At 39.7% G+C, this 18,373-nt stretch overlaps 1 protein-coding gene across 3 annotated transcripts in view; it reads left to right on the top strand.

Moving 5' to 3' along the window:
* Positions 1-2,136: 2,136 nt before the first annotated feature.
* Positions 2,137-18,373, top strand: part of OGA (O-GlcNAcase) — a 29,574-nt gene continuing 13,337 nt past the window's right edge. Inside the window, exons 1-10 of one of the 3 annotated variants that reach the window (XM_042907497.1) lie at positions 2,137-2,327; positions 3,027-3,299; positions 7,172-7,223; positions 7,654-7,751; positions 9,342-9,472; positions 10,963-11,134; positions 13,466-13,564; positions 14,410-14,694; positions 16,901-17,059; positions 17,528-18,141. In XM_042907497.1, the coding sequence (XP_042763431.1) occupies positions 3,101-3,299; positions 7,172-7,223; positions 7,654-7,751; positions 9,342-9,472; positions 10,963-11,134; positions 13,466-13,564; positions 14,410-14,694; positions 16,901-17,059; positions 17,528-18,141 (1,809 nt within the window). In that variant the 5' untranslated portion in view covers positions 2,137-2,327; positions 3,027-3,100. Of the gene's footprint in view, positions 2,328-2,509; positions 2,527-2,650; positions 3,300-7,171; positions 7,224-7,653; positions 7,752-9,341; positions 9,473-10,962; positions 11,135-13,465; positions 13,565-14,409; positions 14,695-16,900; positions 17,060-17,527; positions 18,142-18,373 lie in introns of those variants that run through there. The other 2 variants (XM_042907498.1, XM_042907499.1) reach the window with 2 other exon arrangements.

Below are 18,373 nucleotides of genomic sequence, written 5' to 3'. Positions count from 1 at the left end.
AGTCCTGCACGGGGCTCTGTGCTGACAGCTCAGCTCCTGGAGCCTGCTTTGGATTCTGTGTCTCTCTCTCTCTCTCTCTGTCCCTCCCCCACTCATGCTCTCTCTCTGTCTCAAGAATAAATAAATAAATAAAAAACCACTTCTTTCATGCCTTCCAGTATTTCATACTCTCCTGATTTTCCTCTTACCTTTTTGGCCACTGCTTCTTAGCACTCTCTTGCAAACTCATCCTTCTCAACTGGAATTCTAAACGTTGAGCCCCATAGCTCAGACCTGAGTCTCTTCTCCAAATCACATCCAGTCCCATGGCTTTAAATGCCATTTATATGCAGATAACTCCTAAGTTTATATCCCTAGAATTCTCTTCTGAGCTTCAAGACCCATATCTTCAACTGCCTACTTGACATATTCATATGGACCTGTAATGATCAAACTTAACATGTTCCAAATAGAACTTTGATTCATGTTTTCTCAGTCTTCCCCAGCTCAATAAATGACGCCATCTACCTAGTTGCTCAGGTTGAAATTTAGTAGTCTTGGGGCACCTGGGTGGCTCGGTTGGTTAAACATCTGACTTTGGCTCAGGTTGTGATCTCACCGTTCGTATTTGAGCCCCGCGTCGAGCTGTGTGCTGACAGCTCAGAGCCTGGAGCCTGCTGTGGATTCTCTGTGTATGTCTCTCTCTGTCCCTCCCCTGCTCACACTCTGTCTCTCTATCTTGCTCAAAAATAAACATCAAAAATATTTTAAGAAGTAATAAAATTTAGTAGTCTTCATTTCTTCCTCTTCCTCTACTCCTTCATTTTTTTTTTATTTTTAAAAAGTAATCTCTATGTCCAACATGGCACTCGAACTCTCACAACTCCCAGGCTCTACCAACTGGGGCAGCTGCCCCCTCCCTCTATTCTACTGCCACCACCAAAGATGCACCACAGCTCTACGTTTCCACGGCTATTCCCTAGGCCAAGCCACTATCATGATTCACTCATAGATTGCTACTTACTCTTCTATCTGGAGTAGCCTTTCCTTGCTGTGGTTACTCTATCACATCATTAGATTTCCTCCCTTTATAGCACTTATTACAAATTGAGTCCCTGTGTATGTACTGAATTTGTTATTGTGTGTTTCTCTAACCAGAATTTAAACTGAGAATTTAAAACGAATGAATGTATCTCATTCATTCCAGAGGTATTTACCATAGGCCTACGAACCTCTGGTTCCTGTTGTAGGTACTAGAGGGTAGAGGTGTGTAGCAAGAGCTTCCCTTCAAGTTTGAGAGGTTCAGATCTGGAAAGTGGATCTTGCCTGGGCAGTGGACCCCAGAGTCAGAACAGTAGATGAAACTGTGGCTGCTGACTTGATAGCAGTTGCCACCGCATGAGGCAAAGGGGAAAGTGTCATGAGACCAAGGGCTGGGGTCAGCTGGAATGATAACCCCAGATCCTCCAAGGATATCTAAGAAAATGTTTGCCTGTAACCCCCATCTCAATGCTCTAGGACTAAAAAGAAGAGGGACTATGAGAGCTAAGTTGGGCTACCGCTGAAAGAGTTGAATGTGAGATCAAAATGTAAAATGGACGATACTAAGGAAGTCTTAATGATCAGAATGAGCGTGAGCTGCTCATTTCACACACTTCGCAAGCTGAGACAGATCTCTCAACCGATGTAAATGTAAACAGCGCCTACTGACAGGGCTACCGGGAACTCTGAGCACAAACAGCAGCAAGAGGACCTAAGCCCATCTAGGGCTCAGGGAAGGATTCCTTAAGGAAATGGTATTTATGCTAAGTCCCAAGGGATCTCAGTTCTCCCTTAAACACAGTTCACATTCTCCATTCCCAAAGATGCCAGGCCTTTTCAACCCTTGCTACACTTGTACTCTGTTCCATAAGCCTGGAGTGCTCTCTTTCTTTGCTTCTCCCCTACTCTAGCTCCTACTCATCCTTTACGTTCCAGCTCAAAAAGCGAAACCATGGCTGCCACCTCTCTCCAAAGGAGGATTAAGTCAGTCCGTCCTCTGGGGTCCCGTAACATTTGGGCACACCGTGCGGGCATTGTGTATGTACTTGCTTGTCTCCATCGCCATACTGTGAGCTCATAGTGACCCAAGAGTCCAGCAAGTGGCAAGCTCAATTAGTGTCTGCTGAACGAAGGAATGAACGAAAGACTTAATTTTTAAAGGGATTAGCGCCAAGCTGGGGGTTGGGGAAAATGATTCAAGGCAGAGGGGTGAGCTGAGCTCCTTGGAATGTTATCTTCACAGAACCGATCCTGGGTCAGGGTGATGTAATGAGCCAACCTATTAGAAGAATCTCAATAGAAAATAGGTCAGTTTCTTCGTATCTCTTTAAGAACTAGAGGCTTCGTTCCCGCGCTTGCGCATTAAAAGAGTAAACACCTCTTTTTCATCCCCCTTCCCCATTGCCTCAACCGGTTGCAGCCTCCTCCCATACTCCCCTTCTTCAGAAGGGGTAATGGTCCGTTCCAGGGAGCCTGCCTTGTCCTAGAGGGTGGTGAGCACAAATGGTACATTCCATCGTCCTCATTATCTTCCGCTTTTCGCTTCTCCTCTGTTCTATTTCCCCCTATCGAATGAAGCGCAATAGGCTGGCCCAAAAGAAGGCGGGGGAGTCGGGCTGAGGGGACCGGTCTGAGCCGGTCTCCGGCGCAGGCGCAGTGCGGATAAACAGGAAGCGGGCGGTAGAAGCAGCGGTGGTGGAGACCTAGGGGCTTTGAGGGGGAACAGCGGAAGAGCTAAGATTATCGGGAAGCAGCAGAAGCTAACTGCGACCAAGAAAAGGAGGTTTGGCTATCTGCCTCCAGAGAACGAGAGGTCGCGGCCTCGCCCTCCGCTTGGGCTTCCGGCTCCCCAGCTTAGGCTGAGGCAGCGGCTGACAAAGGGCTCGCGCCGGTGCCGCCGCCCTTCTCATCCGGGCATTCGGGTCCCTGCGGAAGGGAGGGGGAAGGGCAGAGGGGGAGGGGAAGGAGCACGAAGGGCGCGCGCTTGGAGCCGAGGCCCTTTCCAGGGCTCCGGGCCGGCGGCCCAACGGACGGAGGCCGAGGAGGACCTGCAGAGGTGGCGGCGGCCGGGGGCAGGAGGATGGTGCAGAAGGAGAGCCAGGCGGCGCTGGAGGAGCGGGAGAGCGAGCTGAACTCCAACCCTGCTGCTTCCGCGGGGGCATCGTTGGAGCCGCCAGCAGCTCCGGCCCCCGGAGAAGACAACCCAGCCGGGGCCGGGGGAGCAGCGGTGGCTGGGGCTGCAGGAGGAGCTCGGAGGTTCCTATGTGGCGTAGTGGAAGGTGAGCGCTCTGGCGCGGGTTGGGCGAGAACGTCCTCCTTCCCGTTCCGTCCCAGTAACATTCTCTGCTCGTGTGGGGGATACTTTAGGAGGCTCTAAAAAGGTGTCACTCTTTGGGCCCTGAAACTTGATCCTGTTTTGGAGAGGGGAGAGGCGAGATGGTGGGCAAGTCTTCTCTCACGTTGTTATGCAGCGTTGAATTCCCCTCTGGCTATTAACATGCCTGACCCCACCCGCCTTGGGCTGGAGCCAGGCCTGGCTCCTGCGGAGGCGGTAGTAAGGAGCCTAGTGTTAGGCTCTGAGTTACGAGTCTTTGTACCTTGGGATCTTGTTCCGTAGGGTGGTCTATGTTCAAATGGAAAAACGTGTATAGTCCTGCTGTCCTCACCCGTGGGGGGAAAAAATAAATCCACACGGATGTGCTTGTTGTACTCTGGGAGCGAAGAGAAGCACAGTGGAGCTGATTTTACAAATTCCCCTTTGCTTAGATTTTTTTTTTTTTTTTTTTTTTTTTTTTTTTTTTGGTAGTCAGTCCCTGCCCCCCACCCTTTGAAGATTCTTTTGCCGCCTAGAAAATTGTCCTTTGCCAGCTGCTGTGCTTTGGCTCTAGGAGATGAAGCTTTGACTTAGATAGTATCAGGGGTACAGGATTTTAATTTAGGAGCTGCAGAAGAGGTTTAAAATGTTTTTTTGACTTTCTCACTTCCCATTTAAAAAGAATGCAGGATTTATTTAATTATTTAATTTGATTATTTATTTTTGTCGTTGGGGAAAATGACCTGAAGATTGTATCGCAGTTTATGAATATAGTGAATATTCGACCAAGTATTCTATGGAAGCATGAGTCAGTTGCCTTATTGCTGTTTCCTTGAGTACAGCATGTATTTTAATTTTCTGAAGTCTTTTGGCCTACTTAGAGTTTCATAGTTGTTTGCCTTATTAGTTCTTTCCTATATGTAATGGGATGCATGGGAGTAACACTGTATAAGAATTAGTTGTTACAAAGGACCAAAAAGGTATGGAGAAGTAGAAAGGTTTCCCTATACTTGAGAGCTTCAGCTTTTCTAGTATTGTCAGCCTACAAAGAGTGTTTATTTGAAGGGTGGGTCGTGGTTGTGGTATTTTAGATAAAGCTTAATTGGAGGAGAAAACAGACTACTATGTAGCTACAGTAAGGAGTGAAACAGTTCTGCAGAGTTAAAGGTCTTGTAGAATTTGGGGGGAAGACAGAATGGAAAGCTACTTACGTATTTGGAGTCCATGTTTGTGGAAACATGATTGCTCTGTGTGACTTAATCTGTTGGTGTATTTATTTGGGCTTGTTTGCGTGCATGGAGATTCTAGAAAAAGTCTATTTTGTCATCAGGGATCTTTGGGTGGAGGGTTGAAGAGTGCTGGAGGATATAGAAATTTTAGAGCTAGACGAGAGTGAGGCTAAAGAAATTTTGTCTATTACATCTTCAGTAATTATGGAGAAAAGCTTGTGGTTTAAGTTGGTTTGTTTTTTCAGAATAGTATTGAAAGGGAACTACTCAGAGAATAGAGTTGTCTGTTATCTATTGTCCCTCCTCCCTCCATATCTCTCTGTATTTTTTTGGTGACTGAGCACCTGATTTTTTTTTAAGTACTCCTAAGTTGGTATTCCTAAAATGAATGAAGAAAGGAAATAACGTAGGGATTGGCAGGATTCCTTTTTAAAAATGTTCTTTCCCTCACAAATCTTTGTTGGTTGTAACTTGCATAATAGCACTGCTTCCTCTTTGTGGTGCCAGTTAACCAAAACCATGAACCTGAGAGTAAAGTTAGGGCTTCTGAAGATAAAAATGTTTCTTTTATATATTGAAGCAATTCTAAAGGAGTGTTTAATGCCTATTCCTTGGAGAGAAAAATGATAATGCTAAATGTTGTAGGAAAGCTGTAAAGACGTATAAAATTTACCTAATGTTTAAAAAAATTTTTTTAATTCTTTAAATGTTTATACGTGCGGGGGAGGGGCAGAGAGAGGAGGAGACACACAATCTGAAGCAGGCTTCAGGCTCTGAGCTGTCAGCACAGGGTGGTTTGAAACCTTGAACCAGGAGATCATGACCTGAGCCAGAGTCAGAGTCTGACGCTTAACCCACTAAGCCATCCAAGTGCCCCTAAGTTACTTGTAAGAAGGTAACTGAATTATTGATGGAAAGTGCTACAGTTTCATACATCGTATGCAATGAATTTTTGTTTTGTTGTCTTTGTCCATGTTTGTTGTGCAGAGTAACAATCGTGTCTAGAGACTGGAGTTTAATACGTTACAGAAATGTCAGTTTTAGGTAGTCTTAAGTAGACTGTGTGTGTATTTTTTCTGCGTGTGTGTGTGTGAGAGAGAATAGCATTTTATGTTCATAATATGTTAACCATCTTCATGGTACTCCTGAGGGGCTGTCCTCCTCTCTCTCTCTTTTTTTTTTTTTTTTTAATTTTTTAAAAATGTTTATTTTTGAGACAGAGAGAGACAGAGCATGAGCAGGGGAGGGGCAGAGAGAGAGGGAGACACAGAATCCGAAGCAGCTCCAGGCTCTGAGCTGTCAGCAGAGAGCCTGACACGGGGCTCGAACTCACAGACCGCGAGATCATGACCTGAGCCACCCAGGCGCCCCTGTCCTTCTCTCTTGCAGGTGATTAGACCGAGACAGGTGGAAAATAAAGGTTAGGCAAGCTATAAGGTGTGATTCACACACATTGGAGCTGCAAGTACCAGTTTGGTGCTTATATCAGGACTGAAGTCATTCCTCTGCTGGTTTGTTTCTTGCATTATGCACTACTAGTGATTTACCTCCCTTCTGGGACAGTGGAGCAAGTCATATTCTTGCATTTCCAGTTGTTCAAACCTTTGCTCTGGAATTGAGACTCAAGAGTTTCCTTTTTGGGCCAGTTCCACTGTTGAGTTTGCTGTGAATTTAGTTTAAGGCATTTTTGGTCCCTTTTATTGTATCAGGAACTTTAAAAAAAAATAAGGCGATCATAAAATTGGTTCAATCAGATTCTTTCCTAATTCTGTTCCTGTTTTTTTCCCTACTTTTTTTTTTTAATCTCCCACTCTAAAGGCAATTCAATTCCTCTCTCAAGTAGTGGTTGTTATTATTAGTGGTTTGGGATTACTTTGCTTCCCCTTCCTCTATTGTAAGATTGAGATCTTTTAAAAAGTTAGGTTTAGGGGTACCTGGGTAGCTCAGTCTGCTCAGGTCATGATCTCAGGGTTTTTGGTTGGTGAGTTTGAGCCCAGTGCAGGCTCTGTGCTGACAGCTCGGAGCCTGGAACCTGCTTGGGATCCTCAGTCTCCCTTTCTCTCTGCCTCTGTCTCTCAAAAATAAACATTGAAGAAAAAAAAAAAAAGAAAGTTAGGTTTAGGGGTACCTGGCTGGCCCAGTCGGAGCATCTAACTCTTGATCTCTGGATCCTAAGTTCCAGCATGGCATTGGGTGTGGAGTTTATTTTTTAAAAGTTTTTTTAAAGTTAGGTTTTGGGATGCCTGTCTCCCTCTCTCTGTGCCCCTCCTCTGCTCATGTTCTGTCTCTCTCAAAAATAAACATTAAAAAATTTTTTTAAAAAATATTGCATAAGTAATAAGTGTTAATGGTAGAAAAATAAGAAAAATTACCTAAATAAAAGGGGAATAAAAGTCATTTTATAATATCACTATCCAGAGACACCTTAATGAGTTTTTTTTTTTTTCCTAAAGACATCTTAATATTTTACTAAATACCCTTTGGATATATTGTACACACTTTTTTTCAGAATGGGATTATATTGTATGTTTTGTAATCTGCTTTTGTCAATAAATTGTTTACCACATTTTGAAACTTGAAAATAATTTCATTCTTACTTTGAATCTAGGATTTTATGGAAGACCTTGGGTTATGGAACAGAGAAAAGAACTCTTTAGAAGGTAAATTTTTTACTTTGTGAAGTAGTCTTAAACCATCAATATTTCCTTTTATTTGAAGATAAACTAACACTGAATAGGCCATATGAATTTTGATGATTTCTCAGTTGCAGAAGTTATTTGACCTTGGTCTTTTACCTTTCCTTCACCCAGGCCAGGGGTTTTCAAAGTTTCTGGGGAAGCTGAATAGGTTTTGGGCTCTATCTGTGTCATTCAGAGCTATTGTTTTTATTTAAGACTTTAATTTGTTGGCATTCCTTATAATATTTAATTTTTTACAATTCCGCTAGATTACAAAAAGGTTAAAAGCTGTTGTCCCAGAATATTACTAGCTTTTTAAGAGATGGAGATGCTCCAAGGAAAGGAAAAATTTGGGATTTACAGCCTTTACATGTTGCCTATTTATACATATGTAATTTTCTTTCCCCTTAAGGCTCCAGAAATGGGAATTAAATACATACTTGTATGCCCCAAAAGATGACTACAAACATAGGATGTTTTGGCGAGAGATGTATTCAGTGGAAGAAGCTGGTAATCTTTTTCTTTTTAATCCATAAATTCAGAATATGGGAAGAAAAGAGCTGTAATGTACATTATAAGAATTTTATTAAATATTTCGTTTTCTCTTTGTAGGTCGTTTCCATTTTTATTATCTGGTAAATTCTGTGTGAGTTAGTGTAGATTGAAAGAAGTACTAATGTTGGCTGGCCATGGTGTGATTCATGGTTATGGCAGTCTGACTCCCACCTGTTCTGTAATCATAAATTATACCGTTTAACTTCTGTCAGTGGTCTAAACAGTGGGCCATTGAACAAAGAGGTACTAAAGCAGGACTAGGCCTGGGGCAGGGCAAGTGAGGTGCCGCCTTGGGTACAAAGTTTAAGTAAGGGACTCCCAAAAAAAATCAGTGATGAAGATAAATAGTATCTTATGCAATTTTTAAACCAAGATTAATGCAAAAAAAAAAATCCATGAGCAAGATACCAAAATTTTAAGTAAAGACAGGATCAGTATTACTGGTCCTTTTGCTTCAGACTCAAGAATGGCTTGGTCTTGATCACTTGATTACTTGGTTTTGTCTTTATTTAAAATAAAGGCCTCACCCTAGTCTAGGCTTATACTGAAGTGAAAAGCCATCATAAACTATCCTTGTTATGTGTGTTCTTAATGTTAAGTTAAATACATAAATACATAGTAAATACATAGTAAATAGAGTAGGACATAACAGAACCTCCTTATAAATTAGACAAGTGGTGCTTTTCTTTGGGGACTTACAAACGGGGAAACATTTCATACTTGGAATTAAAATGGTACACATACGTAGCTAATAAGATAACTTGGTTATAGAGTGCAGCCAAAACACTGAAAGCAGAAAGTTTTCTTAAATTACAAAGAAGCAATTAAAATGTATCCTATCTCCATCTAGTGTTTTTGTTTACTACTCTATATAATTTAAGTGTGTGTTCAACCTAATTATTTTTTGGGTGCTGGTAATGAAATTTTATGTGATCAATAATCAAAATATAGTCAAATGACTATCTTGAGATACCACTGAAAGTTATGTAAAGATAGGTCTACTGGTGTATAGAATAGAATTTAGTTTTACTTAGGAAAATTGTCACATTTTTAAAACTTCAGATTTGTAATGAGTATTTTCTGTAGTTATAAAGACAAGGATTGTTAAGGCTGTCACTTAACCCTGGTTGTTAAGAACACATTTTTCTTTTCTTCCAAATTATAAAGTAGTTATATGTAGATTTTTTTTATATAAGAATTTCAGTTCAGAGACTGCAAAAAATGAAAACCATACATCTCAAACAATGTAGGAAATAAAGATGGCTTATGTTCAGTAAGAGAAGTAATGCTTAATTCAATATTTTTGAGAAATGGCAATGAAAGAATGCTTTATTGATTTTAGGGTGACATTAAGCCACATGAGGTTTGTGGCATTTTGTATGACTTATTATCACGTTGGACATGACCATCATGTAAAATTTCAGGGATTTTTCCTTTCTTGACCTATCGTAAATTGGAGAAAATGACCTCTTGTCTTTAGTTGAAAAGTGAAGGTTCTTTTAGTTTTCTGTGCTGCATTCTAAAAACGTGGACTCTCTTCTTCAGAGCAACTTATGACACTCATCTCTGCTGCACGAGAATATGAGATAGAGTTCATCTATGCTATCTCACCTGGATTGGATATTACCTTTTCTAACCCCAAGGAAGTATCTACATTGAAACGCAAACTGGACCAGGTAGCTTTACTTTTTCATTATTTCCCCCTGATTCAGTATACCGGAAACAAAGTTTTCTGAGTTGCTTTTAATGATGTTAAAAGGACACCAAATTTATACTTCTTTGCTTCTGTACAATTTTTTTACCTTCATGCTTTTGGTAGAGAGTATTTTCTAACATGAGTCAAGAGAGCTTTACTGGAGGTAGCAGTGCTTCTCAGACTTTGGTTTGCATAAGAACTGCTATAGAAGAAATGCTTAGAAGTGATGCTTAAAAAGTTGCTAATAGGGTTCATTTCCAGAGATTCTTAAACTGACTTGGGGTGGAAATACAGACTTGGGAGTGGGGACTTACTTCAGAATTCAGGTTGTCCAGGGGTGCCTGGGTGCCTGAGGTCATGATCTCACAGTTGTGAGATTGAGCCCTGAGTCAGGCTCCGCAGTTGGCCTAATCCTTCTTAAGATTCTCTCTCTCTCTTTCCCTCCGTCCCTCCCCTGTGCATGTGATATCGCTCTTTCCCTTTCTTTCTCAAAGAAAGAAAAAAAATTTAAAAAAATTCAGGTTGTCCAGAATCGCATTTTGAGAAGCTCTGTATATTATTGGGTACTTGACTGAATTTGTGATTGAGGTTAATAGAAACAGGGTGTTACCTGTTAGATGTAAGTGCCTTTACATGTAATATGTTAATATGGACAAGAGGTATAATCCAGTCTCCATATGGTTGACTGGTTTCCAAAGATCAGAAGGAAAACAGACTAGGTAAACAAGTAAGCTATTGGTAAGCCTGATTGGAATCTAAATTCTGCTTCACATAAAAGCCGCACATTTTTTCTGATAAAGTAAATTTGCTGATACATAATACATGTATATGTTTGCGTGTTTCTTTAGGCAAAGGTTTATATTATTGATGGCATTAAGATGGTAAAAAATTTAATAAGGAGGTTTAATTTCCATGAATATGCTTTTTAAGAGGTTATCTCCCTATCTGATCAAATACTGTGTTCCTTCTGATTCATGGACTAGTTAGGTTTATGTGCAGAGATTAATTAGGATCAGTGTGTCTTTGGGACTAGAACAAGCCTAGGTTTTTCATCTCTTGAGTTCACTTACCATTTCTGTTTTTCTGTCTGTCTGGTCTTCTATAATCAGCAGCCAGGGAGGTAGGGATAGGCCATATCGTTGAAGCTTTGTTGGAGCATACTGCATTCAAACTCAAATGAAAAATGGGTTCCAACTTGTCTAGCTGTTTAACATAGAAAATGTAAAAAAAATTGGTGTGGCTTTGAACATTCTACTAAGAAAAATGTTTGACTTTTAGATAGAGCTATTAAGTGTCTACATTAATATTTTTAATCCTATTTTTTATGTAAGCTCTGTGCCCAGTGTGGAGCTTGAAGTCATGACCCTGAGATCAAGAGTTGCATGTTTTACGGACTGATCCAGCCAGGCGTTTATTCACTTAAAAAGAGCTGCTAAATCATCTTTTTTTCCCCCCCCCTGCTTTTCCTAGGTTTCTCAGTTTGGGTGCAGGTCATTTGCCTTGCTTTTTGATGATATTGACCATAATATGTGTGCAGCAGACAAAGAGGTATTCAGTTCTTTTGCTCATGCCCAGGTCTCCATTACAAATGAAATTTATCAATACCTAGGAGAGCCAGAAACTTTCCTCTTCTGTCCCACAGGTATTGTATATAATAGATTTATATTTAACTAGACTTCTTGAAATACATCATTTTCAAAGAACTATATATGGCCTTTATTGTGTTGTCCCCTCTCCCTTTGGTGTATAAAAGTAGGAATTCTTTTTCTAGAAGACATTTCTCAAGGTCTTACACTTGAGAAATTTTAGGGACTAATAAATGGCAACTGAACAGGCAAAAGATTTCATGTATTTTTTAGTACTGGAAGTGTATGAACTTTAAATTTTCAGGATTAAAGGAAGGATAGTATTATCAAATGTAAAACTAGAAAACAAATTTACATTGCTTTTAACTTAGTCACTTCTCATTTCCTCCTACTTGTTCCTTTTTTCTGCCTATGCATATCTGTATCTTTTTTCACTCCTCCTACTTCCATCTGGGCTCTTCTGGAATTCCAGGACTCAGCATAGAAAACTTGCTAAATAACGCCCCCCCACCCCCCACCCTGCCCCACTTTTCCTCTCTCACCTTGCCTCCCTGGTTCCTTCCATTGATAATGTATTAGCCTCTTTTAGTTGCCTCTCAAAATTAGGCTTACGAGGAATTTCCCCTTGACTTCTTTTTCAGGAAGAGATAAATAAATTTGTTCTAAGAAATTTTGTCTGAATTATTTAACTTTGTGTATATGTCTGAGAATCCTGTGAGCCACGAACCTTATCTCAGAGGTCTGATATAACAGGAGTACTCAAATAATGTTTAATAAGATTACATTGGGAATTACTTAATTCATTGCAAATTACTATTTGTTATCTTTTAATGTTTTCTTAAATGTTTACTTATTGTTTTAAATTTAAAATTATGCTTTATTATTATTATTTTTTAATTTACATCAAGTTAGTTTGCATATAGTGCAAATAATGATTTCAGGAGTAGAATCCAGTGATTCATCCCCTACATAAAACACCCAGTACTCATTCCAACAAGTGTCTTCCTTAATGCCCCTTGCCCATTTAGCCCATCCCCTACCTACAACGCCTCTAGCAACCCTCAGTTTGCTAAGAATCTCTTATGTTAAGAGTTAAGAATCTCTTATGTTTTGTCCCCCTCCCTGTTGTTATATTATTTTTGCTTCCCTTCCCTTATGTTCATCTGTTTCGTATCTTAAATTCCACATATGAGTGAAGTCATACGGTATTTTTCTCTAATATCGCTTAGCATAATATACTCTAGTTCCATCCACGTTGTTGCAAATGGTAAGATTTCATTTTTGATTGCCGAGTGATACTCCATTGTATGTATGTATGTATGTTTATATATGCCACTTTATCCATTCATCTGTCGATGGACATTTGGGCTCTTTCTATACTTTGGCTGTTGTTAATAGCGCTGCTATAAACATTGGGGTGCATGTACCCCTTCAAAACAGCACATCTGTATCCTTTGAATAAATACCTAGTAGTGTAATTGCTGAGTTGTAGGGTAGTTATATTTTTAATTTTGGGGGGAACCTCCATACTGTATTCCAGAGTGGCTGCACCAGTTTGCATTGCCACCAGCAGTGCAAAAGGGTTCCTCTTTCTCCGCATCCTCACCAACATCTGTTGTTGCCTAAGTTAATTTTAGCCATTCTGACAGGTGTGAAGTGCTATCTCATTGTGGTTTTGATTTCTGTTTCCCTGATAATGAGTGGTGGTGAGCATTTTTTTCAAGTGTCTGTTTATCTGGGTGTCTTCTTTGGAAGAGTGTCTATTCATGTCTTTTGCCCATTTCTTCTTCACTGGGTTGTTTGTTTTTTGGGTGTTGAGTTTGTTAAGTTCTTTATAGAGTTTGGATACTAACTCTTTATTTGATATGTCATTTGCAAATATCTTTTCCCATTCCATTGGTTCCCTTTTAGTTTTGCTGATTGTTTTCTTTGCAGTGCAGAAGCTGCAAATTACTATTTAGTTGCAGTTGAGTCTTAATAACATGGCACATAATACTGCATTTTGTCTGTTATGATATTGTCAATTCATTTTGTTTGGCCTCTAATTGTAAGAGAAATGTAGCCAATTCAAAGTATGTAGAAAATACTAAACATTCTAATTATTTCTTTAGTAAACTTGTATTTCTAATGACTGTAGGATCATAAGGATTGATATGTATTATTGGGGGAAGAGTATCAGATTTTATGAATTGATTCTTATTTTTATTTTTAATTGATTCTTTAATGAACTATCCACTTGAGTTTAATTCCTTTGAGATACGACTTGGAAGCTCTTTATCATTTGTATGAAAAGAATTTAGAATTGGTAGACATTTTTTCCCCCCATTTAAAAACTCGTGACCATTTCACTCCTAACTATTTTACTTAATTTTCCTTTTTACATTCAGAATATTGTGGCACTTTCTGTTACCCAAATGTGTCTCAATCTCCTTATTTAAGGACTGTGGGTGAAAAGCTTCTCCCTGGAATTGAGGTGCTTTGGACAGGTAAGTCTTTAAGATTTATACAGTAAAACTTTAGTTAACTAGAACTTAGAAATTGGTTTTTCTGGTTAATTGGATACTTTTTGAAAACAACTTTAACCAGAAAACTTTGTTGTTAAAATTCCCTTTTATGAAGTATACATTCTTCATTTAGTATAAAAAACATCTTTAAGGATTTTGCAGTGAATCTGAGTATCAGTTGCTGATAAATAATAGATGTGTAGGGAACTGGGCTAAAAAGTATTGATCTCAGCCATAGGGGGAGAGTGTTTTATAAAATGAAAGCTATCCTGCCGAATTGACAGTTATTAATCAACGAGCTGTATTATAATGGAAAAAGAAATTGTTTACATGAAATTTTTTTTTTGTTTATTTATTTTTGAGACACAGACAGAGGTGAGCAGGGGAGGGACAGAGAGAGAGAGACAGAGACAAAATCTGAAGCAGACTCCAGGCTCTCAGCTGTCAGCACAGAGTCCAGTGTGGGGCTGGAACTCCTGAACCTTGAGATCATGACCTGAGTCAAAGTTGGATGCTTAACTAACTGAGCCCCTCGGGTACCCCAACAATTTGTTCCTTATAACATATCAGTTTGAGGAAGCCTGCCCAAACCTTAAATATTCATATCTTTTTACTACTAATTCCATTCCTAGAAATCTGACCTGAGGAAATATTGGAGAGAGGTTGGGTAAAACTGAACACTCAAAAAGACATGTTGCTGTGTTACTTTGAAAAGAAAAATTGTCAGAAAGTACATAAATAACAAAATACAATAAAAAATTGAATTCAGTATATTTTGAAGAATCATGTTTGAGGGTCTTTTAACAAATGGTTGTCATTATTTCTAGGTCCGAAAGTTGTTTCTAAAGAAATTCCAGTGGAGTCTATTGAAGAGGTTTCTAAGATTATTAAGAGAGCTCCAGTAATCTGGGATAACATTCATGCTAATGATTATGATCAGAAGAGACTATTTCTGGGCCCATACAAAGGAAGATCCACAGAACTCATCCCACGGTTAAAAGGAGTCCTTACTAATCCAAATTGTGAATTTGAAGCCAACTATGTTGCTATCCACACCCTTGCCACCTGGTACAAATCAAACATGAATGGAGTGAGAAAAGATGTAGTGATGAGTAAGTAGACTGCTTAATCCTTGACCTTGCAGGGAGACCTGGGGTTAACTAGAGCTATTGTCAAGTGCAGGTTTGTCATCATAATTTAAGAGATTTTTTGAAGTATGTTGTTTAGTCGTATGAGTGAGGTGTATATGTGAGAGAAGGAGGGATCAGAGGGCTGAGTGGCTTTGGACAAACTACTTAATAACTTCTTGGCCTCAGTTCTTTGCTTTTCTCCCCCCCCCCCCCCCCCCCCCCCCCCCCCAGTTCTTTACTTTTAAAATGTGACTTTGAAATCAGAGCACTAGTTTTTTAGTGTTCCTGTTATTCCTGGAATTATTCCCATTCAGTTTATGTTTTCTGGTGGTTTTTATTAAATGGGGGTATTTTAGATCACTAGCTGTTACCTGAATTACTTCATATATCATTTAGATTTCACCTTATATTAATGGAACATATTCTGTGTTGTCATTTTAGACATTGGCTTACTGATTTTTTATTCATGAAAAATTCCCAGTTGAGTTTCTAAGTAAGAATGCTGGCTAGTTGTTTATTCATTATATTTAAACACTTAGTAAGATTTGGCAAGTGCACCTTCCTGGCACTAAAGATGCAAAGAATAAAGTAGTCCCCGCTTTTGAAGAACATGGTCTGGTTTTGGGTAAAGCATATAGGCGACTGTGCTGTTGTTTGATAAATGCTGAGGAAATTGTTTACAAAGTGCTGTGGGAACACAGAGGAGGGAATGCTTATTTCTGCTAAGCAAAAGTGCTAAGAAACCATTTCCTAGAGGAGAGGATACTTACGAGTATCACAGTATGAGTAGAGGTGCCGGGCATGAAAGGGTTGGTGGACAAGAGGTAAAAAGCACTGGACATTGAAAAGTTGAAGTTACTGAATTTGGGCTCGTTTGGGGCTATGGGAATGTCACATCATGGTGCTCGGGTATGGTATGTAGTCATATAGTTGTGTTCTCTTTCTCAGTTCTGTACTCCTTCCAGTTCTGTTTATTGGGTTAATGCCTCCCTTTAAGGCTCAATCATTGTGGACCACCCCCTTGAATTAAAAAAACAACAACAACAAAATATAGTCTCAGTTCCCTCTGGGTACATGGCATCTACCTCCTACCGCTTTTAAGGCAGAGCATGAAGCACATTAAGGAGTGGTAGCCAGACTGGGCCATGTGCAGGGAAATATGAAGGAAAGCTAAGAGTAGAAGGTTTTGGATACTAAGCCAGAGTTCAGACTTCATTTTCTCTAACACTGTGCTGGTTTAGAGTTTCATTATGTGCTTATTTATTATCTGTGCTTAATATGTGGGTTCTCTATTGGTTTTTCTCTTTCCCCCTCAATATACTTACTAATTTGCTTGTATGTTTTCGTAATGATTTTCCCATTAATTTATAAGCCCCTCAAGGGTAGGGAATGTTATCTTTATGGAAATCATATGCCTTTAACTTCACATTCCCAACGATTGGCACTCTGAACATTTATGACTGACTTTTCCAGTGATTCTAAAATTAGTGGCTTTAAAATTTTTTTATTTTCAAAATTTATTTATTTGATTTTTTTTAGAGAGAGAATGCAAATGGGGGAGAGGGGCAGAGGGAGAGAGAGAGAATGATGCATCTTAAGCAGACTCCATGCTCAGTGCAAAGCCTGAGGCTGGGCTTGATCCCACGACCCTGGGATCATGATTGGAGCTGAAATTGAGTCAGATCCTCAACCATCTGAGCCACCCAGAAGCCCCTGAAATTAGTGTTTTGTATTTCATTTGCAATTTCACATTAAGCAATGCATTTACAATTTTTTGGGGGGGGGGTATTTATTTTCAGAGAGGGAGCATGTGATGTCAGAGGGGCAGAGAGAGGGAGAGAGAGAATATCCCAAGTAGGCTCCACACTGTCAATGCAGAGCCTGATGTAGGGCTTGAACTCAGGAACCATGAGATGATGACCTGAGCCGAAGTCTAGACCCTTAACCAACCGAGCCACCCAGGTGCCCCTACATTTAGCAATGCATTTAGATGACTTATAGGTGAAGTGGTTCAGTTAAGGGTCTTGGTTGTGTTTGCGTTTTTATGTTTAAGGTTTGTTCATGTTCCTGTTCCTTGTTTCTCTAGTTGTACTGTAACAACTGGTGTTTTGCATTTGTTCCTCTCACTTGTCAGGAGGCTTTTGTAATCAAAACTGTTTTTTGTGTTTGTTTTTTTTTTTTTTTGCAGCTGACAGTGAAGACAGTACTGTATCGATCCAGATAAAGTTAGAAAATGAAGGCAGTGATGAAGATATTGAAACTGATGTGCTCTATAGTCCACAGATGGCTCTAAAGTTAGCTTTAACAGAGTGGTTGCAGGAGTTTGGTGTACCTCATCAGTATAGCAGTGAGTTTGGCCCTTTGTTGTAAGGGGGTTTGGGTCACATGGTTGAATCGTAAAGTAAAGAACATTTTGATGTTCCTACCATAGGCCCGCAAAACAAAGTAAAATTTGGGAAGGGATCTAGAGAAATAAGGTTTTTAAAATCTTAACTTTTGGTCTGAGGTAGTTTTATCATGATGCAATGCTAATTTGTTTTAAAAATGTTTTTTTTTTGGAATAATTATTTTTAGATCTAGATCTTCAGAAGAGAAGATAATACATGTTGGCATATTTAGGGGATGTTTATCATTTGTTTCTTTCCTCTTCTCTTCGCTCCCTACCTCCCTGGGGTTTAGAGGGATTGCACTTTTCTCAGGGCTTAATATTTGGAATCTCAAATTGAGGTTAGAGATACAATAAGAAAACATTTCTCTAGATCTGATTTGTACTGTTTCTAATTCTTATTATCTTTGTGGCAATTTGTTTTTGTAGGTAGGCAAGTTGCACACAGTGGAGCTAAAGCAAGTGTAGTTGATGGGACTCCCTTAGTTGCAGCACCCTCTTTAAATGCCACAACTGTAGTCACAACAGTTTATCAGGAGCCCATTATGAGCCAGGGAGCAGCCTTGAGTGGTGAACCTACAGCTCTGACCAAGGAAGAAGAAAAGAAACAGCCAGATGAGGAACCCATGGACATGGTAGTAGAAAAACAAGAAGAAACAGACCACAAGAATGACAATCAAATACTCACTGAAATTGTTGAAGCTAAAATGGCTGAGGAATTGAAACCAATGGACACAGATAAAGAGAGCATAGCTGAATCAAAATCCCCAGAGATGTCTATGCAGGAAGATTGCATTAGTGATATTGCCCCTATGCAGACTGATGAACAGACAAACAAGGAACAGTTTGTGCCAGGTCCCAATGAAAAGCCTCTGTATACTGTGGAACCAGTGACTTTGGAGGATTTGCAGTTGCTTGCTGACCTGTTCTACCTTCCTTATGAGCATGGACCCAAAGGAGCGCAAATGTTACGGGAATTCCAGTGGCTTCGAGCAAATAGCAGTGTTGTCAGTGTCAATTGCAAAGGAAAAGACTCTGAAAAAGTGAGTATGCTTGATTTATATCTGCTTCTCTAGCCTGGGTGCATCCCCATGCTGATGATAAACGACATCTTAAATGAATATATTGGTAACTAGCAGAAAATTGACCACATCTTAGAATATGCTTTGAAAGTGGTTTTGGATTCCAGTACATAGAGTTCCATAGTTTGACCTTATAGTGAAAAATGAAGGAAAGGCACAGTTGATTATTTCAGAAATACTTGTCAGTTTGGGG

Source organism: Panthera leo, chromosome D2 (assembly GCF_018350215.1).
Source record: "Panthera leo isolate Ple1 chromosome D2, P.leo_Ple1_pat1.1, whole genome shotgun sequence".
NCBI lineage: Eukaryota > Metazoa > Chordata > Mammalia > Carnivora > Felidae > Panthera > Panthera leo.
The sequence above is the reverse complement of the archived record's forward strand: the minus strand, read 5'-3'. Positions and strand labels throughout refer to the sequence as shown.